Raw genomic sequence first — 14,404 nt, 5'->3', positions numbered from 1 at the left:
TCAAAAAAAAACATTAGTTATTGGCATTTTATGTTATGAAACTTCAAGTTTTGTTCATATGATTCCATATCTTTAAAGTGGTTGATGATCGGTAGGAACGTTTGTGTATACGTATGGCTGCATGCCGGCAGATGTCGTTTAAATCTTGTTTAATCACGATAAGAAAAGTCTCCTAGAAAATCAAGTTTGGAATCAATGCAGTAAAAAATTGAGATATTTTTCAAACATTTAAGCTAGTTTCAGATATTTATCAGACTTGTGTTATCAGACATTTACACATTATAGCATTAAAAATGATCATTTATTTTATGCTAACTAATGAAATACTGTATTCTATCAGTTAAATATTTTCATATCTCATCACTCACACTGTGAAAATATGAAATCTATATTTTCACACTGTGAGAGATATAGCTCCGCCCCCTCATACATTGTGTATGAATTTTTAATTATTTGCTTAAAACTGGATGAAAATTGTAGTCGCACTTTGTTCTTTATAGTATATTTCTCGATTCAAATTATTTTACTTAATGAGAATTTCATAACGTTATGCAGCAAGAAAATAAAATAAAATGGAACTTTATGTTATGTGCGTCTTTATAACGTCACAACACGTCTGACGTCATGTCTGTTTACGCGCGTTTGTTTCCCGCGCTGAGATTAAAATTTGTTGCAAAATGCACATCTCAACGTAATTGAGCATAAAATAAAAAGAAAATTTGTTTGTTTTTCGTGAATATGGAATATATCTCACCTCGAAGTGAGAAAATTTTCACATTTTCACTCGCGCTACGCGCTCGTGAAAATATTTGAAATTTTCTCACTTCTCAGTGAGATATATTCCATATTCACTCAAAACAAACAAATATCCTCTATTTATTGCAAGTCATAGGTAGTAAGTATCCAGACATTGGTTGGAGGATGCTTTGCAGTGGATCTAAGAAGACTCTACACATTTCATTGAATAAATAAATAAATAACTGCAAATTTTGTGACTATGTCATCTTAGCTGAAAAAGAATATGATCTAGAACTGGTTTAAATGTTATGATCGGTTATTACAAATTATGATTTTAATAGGTAAATGCGTCAAAGACCAAAGCTGTGTTTTAGTGAAGCAGAATTAAGGGGCCGAAAAAAACATCCCAAAGTTTCAACAAAACCAGGTCAATGATACTACCTTTAGTTCTACAGCTTAACTTGTTTGATTCCGTTAATCATATATGCAGTATCAATATGACTATAGGTAGTACACTGAGCGTACAATACACTGACTAGAGGTTAGGGTTAGGTTTAACTTAGGTATATGATACTGTACTACCACCAATAACATCAGTACTGCATCTAGAGCTAACCGTTTGATTCAATGGTAGCCTCTACTTTATTGTATATTGTTCGGAAGTCCAGGGTATTAAAAATTGCACTATTATCCATCTGTTTCTGTCAAAATTTTGTAACTTTGTTTTTAAACTTATGAAAGTACATCAAATTGTATGATGTGTAGGGAACTTGGGATTATCATGGTAGATTAAGTGTAATTTTTTTTAGTACAAGTGCAGAATTGCGGAAGACTAAGAATGTGAGAAAGAGTGTAAGGTATTATATAATCAAAGTGAAAACAATAGACTAAGTAATAAGCTAAATTGCATGTAAAACATCTATTGCATACTATCGGTCTGTTTAATCATCGTTGAATCAGTCTGTTTGTTGTCCCAATAGTTTACAATCATTTAATTGTTTCTTTATGTTGAAGAGTTCACTGCAGATCCTTTATCTATTAAAAGGACTTGATGATTTTCTGACGAACATACATGAAATACATGTCTGTTAAAGATTGTAAACTGCCATATGAATGATCCGATACCTAGTCAACGAAACTAAGTGAATGGAAGCAATGGTTGGTTTTCTAGTTACATCGACACAATTTAGATCATATATCCTTGAAGTTATTATCTTTCCTTATATTTTCAGGGAGAAAAATGTTATCATACTCGCGATACGTCTCTATTAAATGACAAGATATAGATAAAATACATTGACATAACCGAAGTTAAACATACATAAAGAAGTGAAGTATGCCTCCCACAAAAGCACCAAAATATGGACATTTGTTTATAGCCGTCCAACGCTGTGGGTTAAGGATAACAAAGGAATTATTTCTGAAAAGAGTACGCGACATTACGCCAGAGGGTCACGACCCATTTCCATGGACAGTTGATGATTTCCTTTATACAAACAGAGAGAAGATTATCAAGCATAAGCTTGGGGAAAAGTTGAAACAGTATTTATTCCCTGGACATTCTAAGTCGACAAATTTAGAGCGTTTGGATCTGAACACATTTTGCTTTCTTCTGATACATTTCTGTGGGCTTGAAATACGTGTCCGACAGGACATAAATCGTTTGAGAAAGTTGAGAAACAAGCTAGTCCATTTAGGAGACGGTGACATCGATGAATATACGTATGAAACAGATCTTGACAGAATCAGAGGTATAATAAGCAGGTGTTCAAACGAGCTAAATAATCCTGAGTTGGCGGTTGAACTGGAAAATGTTATAAAGGAAATAGAGAATGTACAATTGGCTGATTTTGAAAAAGCGAGAGAGAAGTTAAAAGAATGGATGGTTGATGAAACAAAATATCGTGTTTGGATAAAATTCACACAGGAAGGTAACAAAAGTTTAATCATGTGCCATATATAATATTATTGCACTCATTTAATCAATAAATGTCTGTTGTAAAGCATGTAAGCGGAAAGCTTTTTCTTGACTGGGGTTTTGAAAATGAATGTGAATAAAACGAAATCGTTTAGTTTTGAAAATAAAAGGCCAGTTCAGTGAACTGATATTCTATGGCGCCGTTAACACACTGTTGAAGCAAAATTAGTAAATACAATTTGAATCTAAACGTATTTTTTTAAAAAAAATATATTTACCGTTTTGTTTTGTTTGAATGAAATACTCTTGTCGCAGATTTGTTTTGTACTGCTATATAAGAAGCTTTTTCGTCTAGCCTTTCTTTAGATAAGCGGGTACATTGAATAATAAATTACGCTATCTGACCTTTTGTTAAATACAACTTAACAGTTAAAATACTATTGCTTCTTATTTGGATTTACATATCTCTATATCTAATTATATCTATACTATACACATATAAGAGAGATGTTTTAAGAATTGCAACTGTCCGTCATCTATACGGGAATGTTACCCGCGCAGCATCTTAGGGGATCTGTATTTCCAAATTGATAAGAGTTCCTAGAGCATTTAGTAATGTTGACGACTTCAGTGAACGTAATCAAAAAAATACCCCAAAACTCATTTCAACGTAAGAATTCTTAATTATTTTCATTTTTATTTTCAACATTATGTTTCAGGATTTGATGGACTGAAGACAGCTTTGCAAGACGTTCAAGAGAGATTAGAAGAAAATGGAAAGCTGGGACATATTGATATCTGTAATGTTCTTTTTATTATTTTATTACTGAACAAAATAATTATATAATATTCATAATGTACTGTAAGAATTGACATTAAGTTTAAAAGAATAGGTTTGAAACGACGCGAGCTATCAGTTGTTCGTCATGGTAAAGCATTTTGTAAATGACTAAAGAAATAAATTCTCGTTAGGTACTTACCGTTTGGATATAAAATATATTGGATTGTTGAAAGTGTGTGGACGCTGAATTGCTTCTAGCATAATTCAAACAGCCTAATGTATACTATATCCAGATGGTAACTATATATTAATCACAATGTATTACTGATATTAATAGTTTTGTTTTCTCTTTCATTGGTTTATTTTATCCAATGCTGCATACTTTTAAATTAATAATTATCTGAAACGACAAAATTGTCAACAAGCGGCGACTGTTGAAATTGCAATCGTTGTAATGTCGCATCAATTCAGAGTAAATTCACTTTTTGTTTGTTCTGTGTATCATAGTATACTGGATACTGGAAAAATGGCTGTCGTTTAACTTAAACAGTTTTGTATATTGACAAGGATGGTTGTCTTCACTGTACCACGTTCATGCAAATTAAAATGCAAAATCGAGGGGTTGCAACTACCACGATAACATTTTATAACGAAACGGCTCGAGGAAGCGCAAGTTGGCTCATTAGCAACGTTTTATAAAGGAATGCTGTTAAATTCTGGTCGTCGAGGAAACGGTTATCTATTTTCTGAATCAAGAGACGTTATGTCCTGTATTTCATTTAACCCTAGCCTAACGTTTGCTTGGTGAGGTTGGGCATCGGACATGCAAATAAACCAAGGATAAAACTTCACTTGGAAGCAAATTTAATTATGTTTAGCAGTATATATAAGTAAAGTACAGAACATAAGGCTAGTCTTAGTTGTTCTTCGTTTCGTTCACAATGCTATGAATTTTGAAGGGTTATTTCAATTCAAAATAAAAAAAACACGATGTAAGGCTATGTATTGACAGCATGCATTAACGGCTTTTTAATTTGCAAACTATTGTTTAAGACAGACACACACTGTTGATGGGTAAATTAATTAAAAGTGATTTTAAATCAGAAGGTTAGGACTGATAGATTAGGTAACTGTCTCAATATATTTAAATTTGTTAGGTATGTTTGTAACAAATAAAAGGCTCGGCTAGAGTCTCGACTTTTGTATTTTCTACGACGCTTCTAATAAATTTAAAGTTTTTAAACAGTAGCCTCTAATATGCTCTATTTATTAATCATTAACATTAATTATGTTTTAAGAGGTCTGTTTAGGTGACAGTCTGCCAATCTGTACTGAAAACAACCTTATTCACACATAGAATTTTCAGCAACCAAAATACAAATACAATACAAATACATGGCATTTATATAGCGCAAAAATTATAAAATATTCTATTGCGCTTTACAATTACATAAAACACATTTAAAATATATACATTTGTACATACAAAATATGAACAGGATTCTAGAACTTAGATTTAGAGATTTGGACATGTATAAATACTTTTTACACCACTTCTGATACTGTATTTTAACAAGACTACACTCATTGTTCATGACACTGCCTAAATAAATGTGTTTTCAGTTTTGATCTAAAGCTGGCTTCAGACTGAATGTTTTTCAGATAGCTAGGCAGATCGTTCCACCATCTGGGACCAACGACTGCCATAGATCTGTCTGCTAATTTTGTTCGCCGTCTAGGGATGTTAAAGTTAGTGTCACTTTGTGAGCGAAGTCTGTATCGTTGTCGAGTAAGTACAAACATTTCCCTGAGATATACTGGAGCTGTACCATTGATGACACGGAAGACTATTACTAAGACTTTGAACATGACTCTAGCCTTAACTGGAAGCCAGTGTAGTTCTTTCAGAAGTTCGGCTCTTGGTTGTTCATAGGAAGCATTCTTGACTACTCTAGCGATATGATTTTGGATTCGCTGTAGTTTGATTTGGTAGGCTGGAATTTCTGTAAATAAACTGTTGCAGAAGTCAATGTGAGAATGAACCAATCCATGCACTAATGATTCAGTTGACTTTTGTGTGAGATGTTTCCTTCCGTAAAGCCCTAAGGTTTCGTAACTGCACATGAGCTATCTGACACTTTTTCTGAATGTGATAGTCAAAGTTTAGTGTATTGGTCATAGTTACACCCAGGTCTCTGATATGATCGACGCATTTTACGTCACACCCACCAACGTTTACACTTGTGATGTTCAATTTCGCTAACTGTTGTCTGGTTCCATACATAATTATTTCAGTTTTAGACTGATTCATTTTCAGTTTGAAGGTTGTCATCCATTTTATGATTTCATTGAGACAACTGTCTAATTGTTGAAGAACATTTGTCTCATTTTGAGAATTTCCCGTTTGAATTTTTAACGCAATCTTGTGGTCGTTCGCGTATCCATAGAGATCAGCTGGATATTTCTGCACCACTCGGTTGAGAGTCGATATATATAGGGTAAAGATCACCGGTCCGGCACAAGAACCCTGCGGGACACCAAACCTCAGTGGCTCCGTGTCAGATGCTGACTGTTCGACTAAAACTTTCATTCTTCTGTCCGTGAGTTAAGATTCTATCCTTTTCAAGGGAGTGCTATGTATACCACATTCATCTTGAAGGATTTGAATCAGTATCGGGATATCGATGGTATCGAACGCTGCACTCAAGTCGATCATGACCACGATTGTTATTTGATTTTCACCTATGGTTTCCAAAAGATCATTATACATTTTGACCATTGCTGTTTCAACCCCATGATATTTTCTATAGGCACTTTGGTAAGCTGGGAGGAGATTGTTAGCTTCAATATGCTTATTGATTTGGTTTAGTGCAGCTTTTTCAAGAATTTTGGAGAGGAATGTTAAATTTGACACTGGGCGATAGTTTTGCAGTTCAAGTGGGAGACCTTTCTTCTTCAACAAAGGTTTTATCACAGTACTTTTCCATTTCTCAAGGAACACACCAGATAGCAGTGATCTATTTGTAATTTCTGTCACAACGGGAGCAAGTTGTGAAAAATGCTCATTTAATTTCTTAGTTGGTATCACATCAAGTTCACAAGTTGTAGATTTTGAACCGAACCGTTCAATCTATATTGCAGCATTTTCGAGTGCAATATTGTTCATTGAACTGGGAAAAGAATTAGAGGAAGCATTTTCAGGCGCATACCAAGGAAGTGTACCAGGGAAACTCCATACACACATCCAATCATGTGTTGATGCAATTAAGGAAGACATTCGTCAGATGGGCCCGGAAGTGGAGAGTGTCAGTATTGGTTCAATTATCTTCAAGTTTACATGCTTTTCCGTAACGTCCTTGATATATCTGGTAGACTACTTTAGCGGTCCAATCCTACAAAGACGTCTACACGGCATAGCAAAGGCACTCCAAGATATGGTTGATGATTTAGTTACAATACAAATATGTGTGCCACCGGAGAACTCTCAGGAAATAATACAGAAATTAGGTAAGTTTGATAAATATTTTTTAAATCTTTGTAATTAAAAGGGTATAGGAGGATTTGAAAACCTCTGTGACTAAGCCCATGTCCTGGCAGTGTGTAGCCATTTACCTACATAATATGTATGTGAATTAAGATTGCCCATAGGCGGTAAATATCATTGTAATTGTTCAATATGATATGATACTACATTGAAAAGTCCAATCTTGTATAGTACTAAACCAAATATAATGTGAAGTACTTATAGATTATGCATTCATAATTATGGGGTTGAATATAGAGTGGACACAGTGGTTCAGCAGTAAATTATTAGGCCGGACAACGAAAACTTAAAACATTGGTTGCGAGTTCGATCCTCTAACTAAAATGACCGACAAAGAGAAAGAGTGGTAGAAAGCTAACCTACTCCTAGCACGCTCAAGAACCAGGTATGCTTCTGGGAGTCTTCTTACTTTCTGGACTAAGGATGGCTATCAATAAGGCAAAAACAAATAGTTGTGTTTTGGTGGCATGGCCAAAAAAGTAGGTCGTTTTTCTGGAAGCATTGGTATCAAGTAAATATAATATTTGCTGATTAGAATGTATTAACATGTTTTCCACATACTAACACCACATAATGTGCAGTAATTGTTTATAGTGGGTTCCTGCATTGTCTTCCATTACTGTTGTCTCAGTAACGGTCAGTTTCTTTCCCCGGTCAGATTTTCCCCTTGAAAAAAGTCATCTGGTTTGTTCCCCCGAGTAAGTTTTTACATCCTAGATTTTGTGCACAAACAAAGGGGGGGGGGGGGGGGAGGGGGGGGGGGGGAAAGACCAGTCCCCCATCCCGCCCCCATCACAAAAATGGGAGACATACAAACCAGTTAGGGTTCATCTCTCCCTTGGTTAGTTTTTCTATCTTAGCTTTTTGTACACAAGCAAGGGAGAAAAAGCGGAACTGTTGTTTTTTCTCCTCTCGGTTAGTCTTTCCCCTGTTTGTTTTCCTTTCAGACAATTAAAAATAGAAGCAAACGCACCTTTCACAAAATTTAAATGATTACCGAGACTAGTAAATTGTAGCGCCGCGGGTGATATATTAGCATCGCGGTTTTGTTTGATTTTAAAGTCAAAACGCCGCGCTATTGCGGTCATGCATTCATCATTCTTACGGTCGCCAGTAGAATTTATGGTCGGACCACAATAACACAAATATTTTTAGGCTTAAAGATAGAGTTATGAGTTTCAGTTCTTTGAAATGCCTGTTTTATCTGGTTATTTCAGAAAAAGTATGCGTGTCTGAGGACGATGTTATACCACAAGCCAAAAGAAAAAAGGTAAAAATAGCTCAACGCTGAACGCTAATTATTTAATAAATCTAAATTTCTTAAAGTTATAAATTTCAAACAAGTTTAGATATTTTATTACTTATATGTGTCCCATCTATGTCCATGATCTCAACAATATACATGTAGTCAGTATTTAGGCATTTTCATAGTTACACTAACATTTGTACTGTACTATATAAGAGTTTTGACAGACCATAAATAACAAATAATAATTACAGTACTTAAAGTTATAATCCTGTTTAAAATCACCGTTAAAATAAAGCAGATAACTTTGTAGATTTGTAGAAAACAGTCTAATGAACAAATTCGCCCGTTAGTTAGACTTGGATGGCCAAATATTGTTGTGATACGAATGGATATAAAACCATAAAATATTTAATGACCAGCTGGTCACTAGTTAACAGGCTTCGCCGAATTCTGTTAACCAACGAAGACAGTGTCACGTGACAAAAATTTAAATACGTCGAAAACAACAATGGCTGATTGGCCGTGATAGGATTTTGTGTAAAGACGGCGGATAAATTCAGAAATTTACAAATATTTTGCTTTTCTATGCCATTTCTACAAACAATACATTAATGTTATCAAATTAATAAGCCAGTTGTTCAATAAAAGGAAAGGCAGTTTACCAGAAAATGCGATACGAATGTGCTAGACATGTTGTTATGTTTCTTAAAATAGATTTAGCGTGGCTCTTTGAACGGTCCCGTACGAACAATCATTTAGTGTGGCTCGTTTTTCGGTCCCGTACGAACAATTAATTTGTCTACATCTGCCCAGTAGTCCCTTGCTAAAAACATTCAGCTCAGAGATGTTTATATGCTGTTACGGATCTCTCAGCTCAAACGAATCCCGTACGTACTGAAACCTAACCAGGAATCGTGCCAGAAGTCTGTCACGCTAAAATTTCATCAAATGCAATGGACTCACCTTTTACTTTACAAAATTTCTAGTCCATTTTCCTTTTGATCTGGCATAAATAATCCATGCAACATAATTTGAAGACATAATTTGTACCCCTGTCTGCAATATCTTGTCCGTCATGGCAGTTGTCACCTGATCAGGGTACTCTTCATTTTGAAAACCAATAGGCGGTATAGAATCGTTATTTATTGACATTTTCTGAGAACTTGTATGTTGTTTTATGGATTTTATCGAAAATGGTTATGTTTATTATTAAATTAAATTCATGAATAGGTAAAATTTTGACATTGATTTTCAAAAATAACCACGTGCTCTGAACTGTTGCATGACATCATGAGTTTCTCACGAGAGACTGTGCGAGATGTTGCGGTTTGATACTGGTTAGTTATACAAATGGGGTTTCGTCATAACTTAATGCATATGGATGCGACCATCAGAAAATAAAAACAGCGTCAGTTACGTTATGGTAGCCAGAACTAGATAGTCCCCGCAGTCAATGACTGGCTGGGACTGGGAGGCGACTGTCTGGTCGACACTTTGAAGATTAAGCCATTATTGAAAACACAAATTAGTGTGCAATATTAAAGTCAGTACTATTATATTACAAGTTACAGGTTAAAAGATGATAAAACATATATTTTAGGTTTGAACATCAGTAATCTAGGCCACTCCTGAACTCATTAAGAGTATCGCTAGATTTAACATGATGTGGTAGGTTGTTCCAGAGTCTAATGGTTCTTGGAAAAAATGAGTTCTTGTGATAATGGTTGCGAGAGGAGGGAATATAAAAGTGAAGTCCTTAGAGTCTAGCCGGTAGTGGTGATCTATAAAAAAACAATGAAATGATGGATTTTATATAAAATGTTAAGAGTGTGAAATTTCTCCTTGCTTCTAACGTTTGCCATTTAAGTACAATTAACATTTCTGTGATGCTTCATATTCAGTCATAGTTGATTTGAACATATCTGGCGGCAGCCTTTCGTACTCTTTCAATTTCATATGTTAAAGATTGTTGTGATGATTGCCAAACAGTTGAGCAATATACCAATTATGGGTGAACATATTTTTATACGGAGTTTCTTAATGTGTACATTTAATATTTGTTTGATCATCTCTTTTCATGTATTTTAGGGTCCTGTTTGCCTTGTTTGTGATCTCACACTGCTGGTTCGCCTAAATATTAAGCATTTTTATAGCTTAAATTCATGGATATGTAGCTTATAGCGAAAAGCAATGTTTTATTATTTCTTTTTTATATACCCTAATCACTTCGCATTATCAGAATTAAACTCCATTGACCGGGTCTTTTTCCAAAGCTCTAATTTAAAGTCGCCATATGACCTATCATGTGTCGGTGCGACGTTAAATCCAACAAACAAACTAATTTAAGGAGGTACTGCTAGAGTGTCTCACAATCATGCATGATATTTATAGTGAGATAAACTACTTTATCATCAACAATGAGTCTTACGCTGCTTTTAAGTATGTCTGGCAAGTGACTGATATGTTAAGTAAAGACAAGGCCTAAGGACATAACCTTTGGGTACCCCTGATACCACAGGTGGTATATCTGACTGAAGACCTTTTGTGTTCGTATTCAAAGGCAAGATTAATCTACATGGATGTTTTTCTACCTAACTGAAATAGCTTGTAGACCAAACGATTGTGATCGACTTTGTCAAACGCTTTGCTAACTATTATGTCTGTCTATTTACTAGCTTCAGGGTAATGAAAAAAAAAATCCTGACTAAAATTTAATAACTGAGATTCACATCTGTGCTTTGAGCGGAAGCCATGTTGGAAGGAATTAAGGAAATTTTATTATCGAGATGATTAATAATATTTGATACTAAAACATGCTCCAGCAGTTGGAAGCAATGCAAGTAAGAGAATAGGTTCGTGATTGCTGGCTTTGCTTCGTGGGCCCTTTTTGTATACAGGGATAACGATAGCCGTCCTCCAATCTTGTGGAACACTGCCGGTACCAAGTGAAGACATGTAAATTGTAGTCCCATTTTTATAGAGGAGCAGTATTTAAGCTGTGGGCTGACATTGTGTTGTAAGCTGTTTCTTTTACTTTCCTGTTTTTTGATGTTTTTTTTTTTTGTTTTTACATTCCTTCTGATGAACCTAAGCGAATTATTTGCTTTTGATGTGATTTTATCAATATGTTCTACCAAAATGAGATATTTACTTAGTGTGACGCTCAGGTATTTAGCAGCGTCTCTAGTTTTTAGAGAGAGAGAGAGAGAGAGAGAGAGAGTCTTAATATTGTCAATAATTAGTTTCAGTCTTATCAACCGAAATATGAAAGAAAAAAGCATATTACATTATATTCAAACCATGATGTAAACTTCTATATATGACATTTTTATTAGTCACACTTATTCCATATATGTCATACGATGACAACAATATTGCACGCAGACATAAAATTAGCCTTTTTCTATATTCAGAATCACTTCCTGATTATGTGCGACTGAAAATTAAAGAAAAGTACAGAAATCGGTTGAAAATATATCAGTTGAATGACTTCTGTACAATGTAATACAAACCTGCCGTACGAATAGCCACTTCCTTTGGCGTAGTTACGGACGTATCCGAATGATGGCAGTTGTGTCACTGAAACCGAAAGTAACATTTTTTATATCCGTCTCCATCGGTGGAATCTATCAATTTACAAGTAAATTTATCAAGCCAATGTCTTCGTGAACGGACGTTTTATGCGTTGCTGTAGAAAAATGACCTTCCTATTACATTCGCTACGTAATCTTATCTGGCCAGTATTATAACTTTAAACTAACAATTACTTTAAATGGAATTTGGCTCATTCCGCCGATTTTGAAGGCTCAGAAAGCAAGATTTCGGAACTTCTACCAATTACCAATCTGGTTTATCTTTGTTTCTGCACCATGTGTCACATGAAGATCCGGCATTAAATCTAACGCATTGAGCAGTGTGCCCATACCACGTGACTTTAACGTCATTTTATGGCTAAGATGGCAAGCCAAATTCCGTCGATTCGATTCTTCAAAGAGGCGTAAGTTCTTTATTTTTTGATCAAATATGACCAAATAAAGCGCAGGCTAAGGAAAAAAGTGAGTACTTCACTCACAAGTAAACGGTTTTATCAACAGATGAACAGTTTTGGCCTGAAAATGGGAAAACTGTTTTGTTTAGAGAAAATGAGCATGGTAAGACGGCAAGCAAGAGCCCTTTTGACAGAAAAACGGATGATTGTACACATCAGAGATGTCGCACGTATTACCGATTCACAGGTATTTAATGTCGGCTCTGTGGGAGGCCTTAATTGACAAAAATGTAGCATAATTATTTAAAAACTTTTAAAAAATCCCAAATATGCTAAGACGGCAAGTCCACTAAGCCGGCTAGTCATTTTTATTAGATATATCTGGTTGCACCAACTGCCTGTAATTCAACACGTCCGTAGTTACAGGCTATCCATCCTTCTATCGATCCGTCCGTCAGTAACATTTTTACTATGTTTCATCAATGCTTGTGAAATAAAATAGAGAAAAGTGGAAACTTTACAGATCGCCCAACACGACAAAAACAAAAATGTTGCAGGCTCGGTTTGATTGAGCCTATTCATGGACGGTAGTGGAAATGCATGCTACCGCCCACGCCCTCTAGCCCCGGGTTGAGCAGAACTCAACATTTACACATGCTAAAAGTACAATAGGCAATTTAGAGACATCCACAGGTGTATTCAAACGGCAATGAACATGGAACCTTCAATAAACACTTACATAAAAGTTCAGTGACATTCATTGACCATCTTTCATTTTCTCCTTGAATCACTAGTGCTGGGCAAAAGAGATATGAACGGTTTATCCTCACTGTTTTCTCATTAAGTCAAAACAATTATTTTAACTTTGGACCATACACCGTTTTTTGGTGGAATTACACATTATCATTGAAGCTACCATATGCATCGCCGAACGAATACATCATCAAATGTTGCTAAATTGATTTTTAGGTTGAAACCACGAAGTGGTTGAGACTAACAATTATCGTATTCCAGAGCATGCAAAAATATCAGACTAACCATTTTCACTGAAAAACAGATTAATCCGCTGTAAGGTTTTTGCCCGTTTTTTTTTCTCGGACTAATCGACAGATATTCTTATTGATGTTTTCTGAACATTGTTCTACAGTCGGTTGATATTTTCATACATATGTAAATACAATAAGGTTAGAGAATGCGTCATTTCGTATTAAAATTATGTTTTCAAGTCTGTTGATCCATCGAGCATGACTAAGTTGAAAAGCGAACGTGTATGTCTTTAAAACAATTCAGAAAATCCGCAAACGTGACCGAAGCGCATGAAAATATGCCGTGAAAAAAATAGTTCAAAACGTATAAGAAAGACTTCTCTAGTTTAGCCTTAAATTAATACATAATGCACTCGACAGTAAACAAAAAGCATATGATCTGAATCATTTTTTCTAGTTGTATAGGATATAGATCTGCATGCGATTCTTTCTACCTGTCCTGATTCGAATGACAAGGGAGATCACTCTATAGGAGTAAGCTAAATGATAAACTGCTTTATTTAATTTAAAAATAGATTTTTTTGTACAGCTTTTATAACGACCGATTCATATTATTTATTATTTAACATTTTACTTTATCGTTTTAATATCTCTGTAAGGCTGATACAAAACTGAATCAAAATATTTGTTTAAGATTTCCTTTTTATAAATAATTATATCTGTAGTATATTAATTGCTACAGTGCTCCACTGTAACATAGGAAGCTACACGTTACAGGTTAAAGCCCTGCATCGCGGCTATTCAAATTCTTTTGTGTGTATGCAACTCATGATTACAATAGGTAACAGTTAACGGCCACGTGCCAACCTTTAGCACGCAAAACCACAGGTATTTCATATAGAATTTCATATACAATAGACTCTATTTTGACAGACGTCACTGTTCATAGTCAGGATTTTCATGCTTTTTCAGTGACTATCCAAGCTTTATGGTCGTGCTGCAAGTACACGTCTGGTTAACTTAACTATTTGTTTCGATATTAAATGAAATAACCGATATTAATACTTACAAGATAAATAATTGACATTCCTTACAAATCCTGAATACAGTTAGATGTTAGGGATAATTTACTATGACTTTTAACAACATTACATCAGTTCCGGATTATGATAATTGTTATTGAATTGAAAAATTTACATG

The 14,404-nt window shown here is 34.9% G+C and overlaps 1 protein-coding gene across 1 annotated transcript in view; it reads left to right on the top strand.

Annotated features, from left to right (window-relative positions):
* The first annotated feature begins 1,974 nt into the window (after positions 1 to 1,974).
* LOC123556478 (deoxynucleoside triphosphate triphosphohydrolase SAMHD1-like) overlaps positions 1,975 to 14,404 on the top strand; it is a 48,948-nt gene continuing 36,518 nt past the window's right edge. The window contains exons 1-4 of the mRNA XM_053542703.1: positions 1,975 to 2,669; positions 3,376 to 3,456; positions 6,579 to 6,944; positions 8,199 to 8,251. Coding sequence (XP_053398678.1) covers positions 2,075 to 2,669; positions 3,376 to 3,456; positions 6,579 to 6,944; positions 8,199 to 8,251 — 1,095 coding nt within the window. The 5' untranslated portion in view covers positions 1,975 to 2,074. The remainder of the gene's footprint in view (positions 2,670 to 3,375; positions 3,457 to 6,578; positions 6,945 to 8,198; positions 8,252 to 14,404) is intronic.

This window comes from Mercenaria mercenaria, chromosome 5 (assembly GCF_021730395.1).
Source record: "Mercenaria mercenaria strain notata chromosome 5, MADL_Memer_1, whole genome shotgun sequence".
NCBI lineage: Eukaryota > Metazoa > Mollusca > Bivalvia > Venerida > Veneridae > Mercenaria > Mercenaria mercenaria.
The sequence above is the reverse complement of the archived record's forward strand: the minus strand, read 5'-3'. Positions and strand labels throughout refer to the sequence as shown.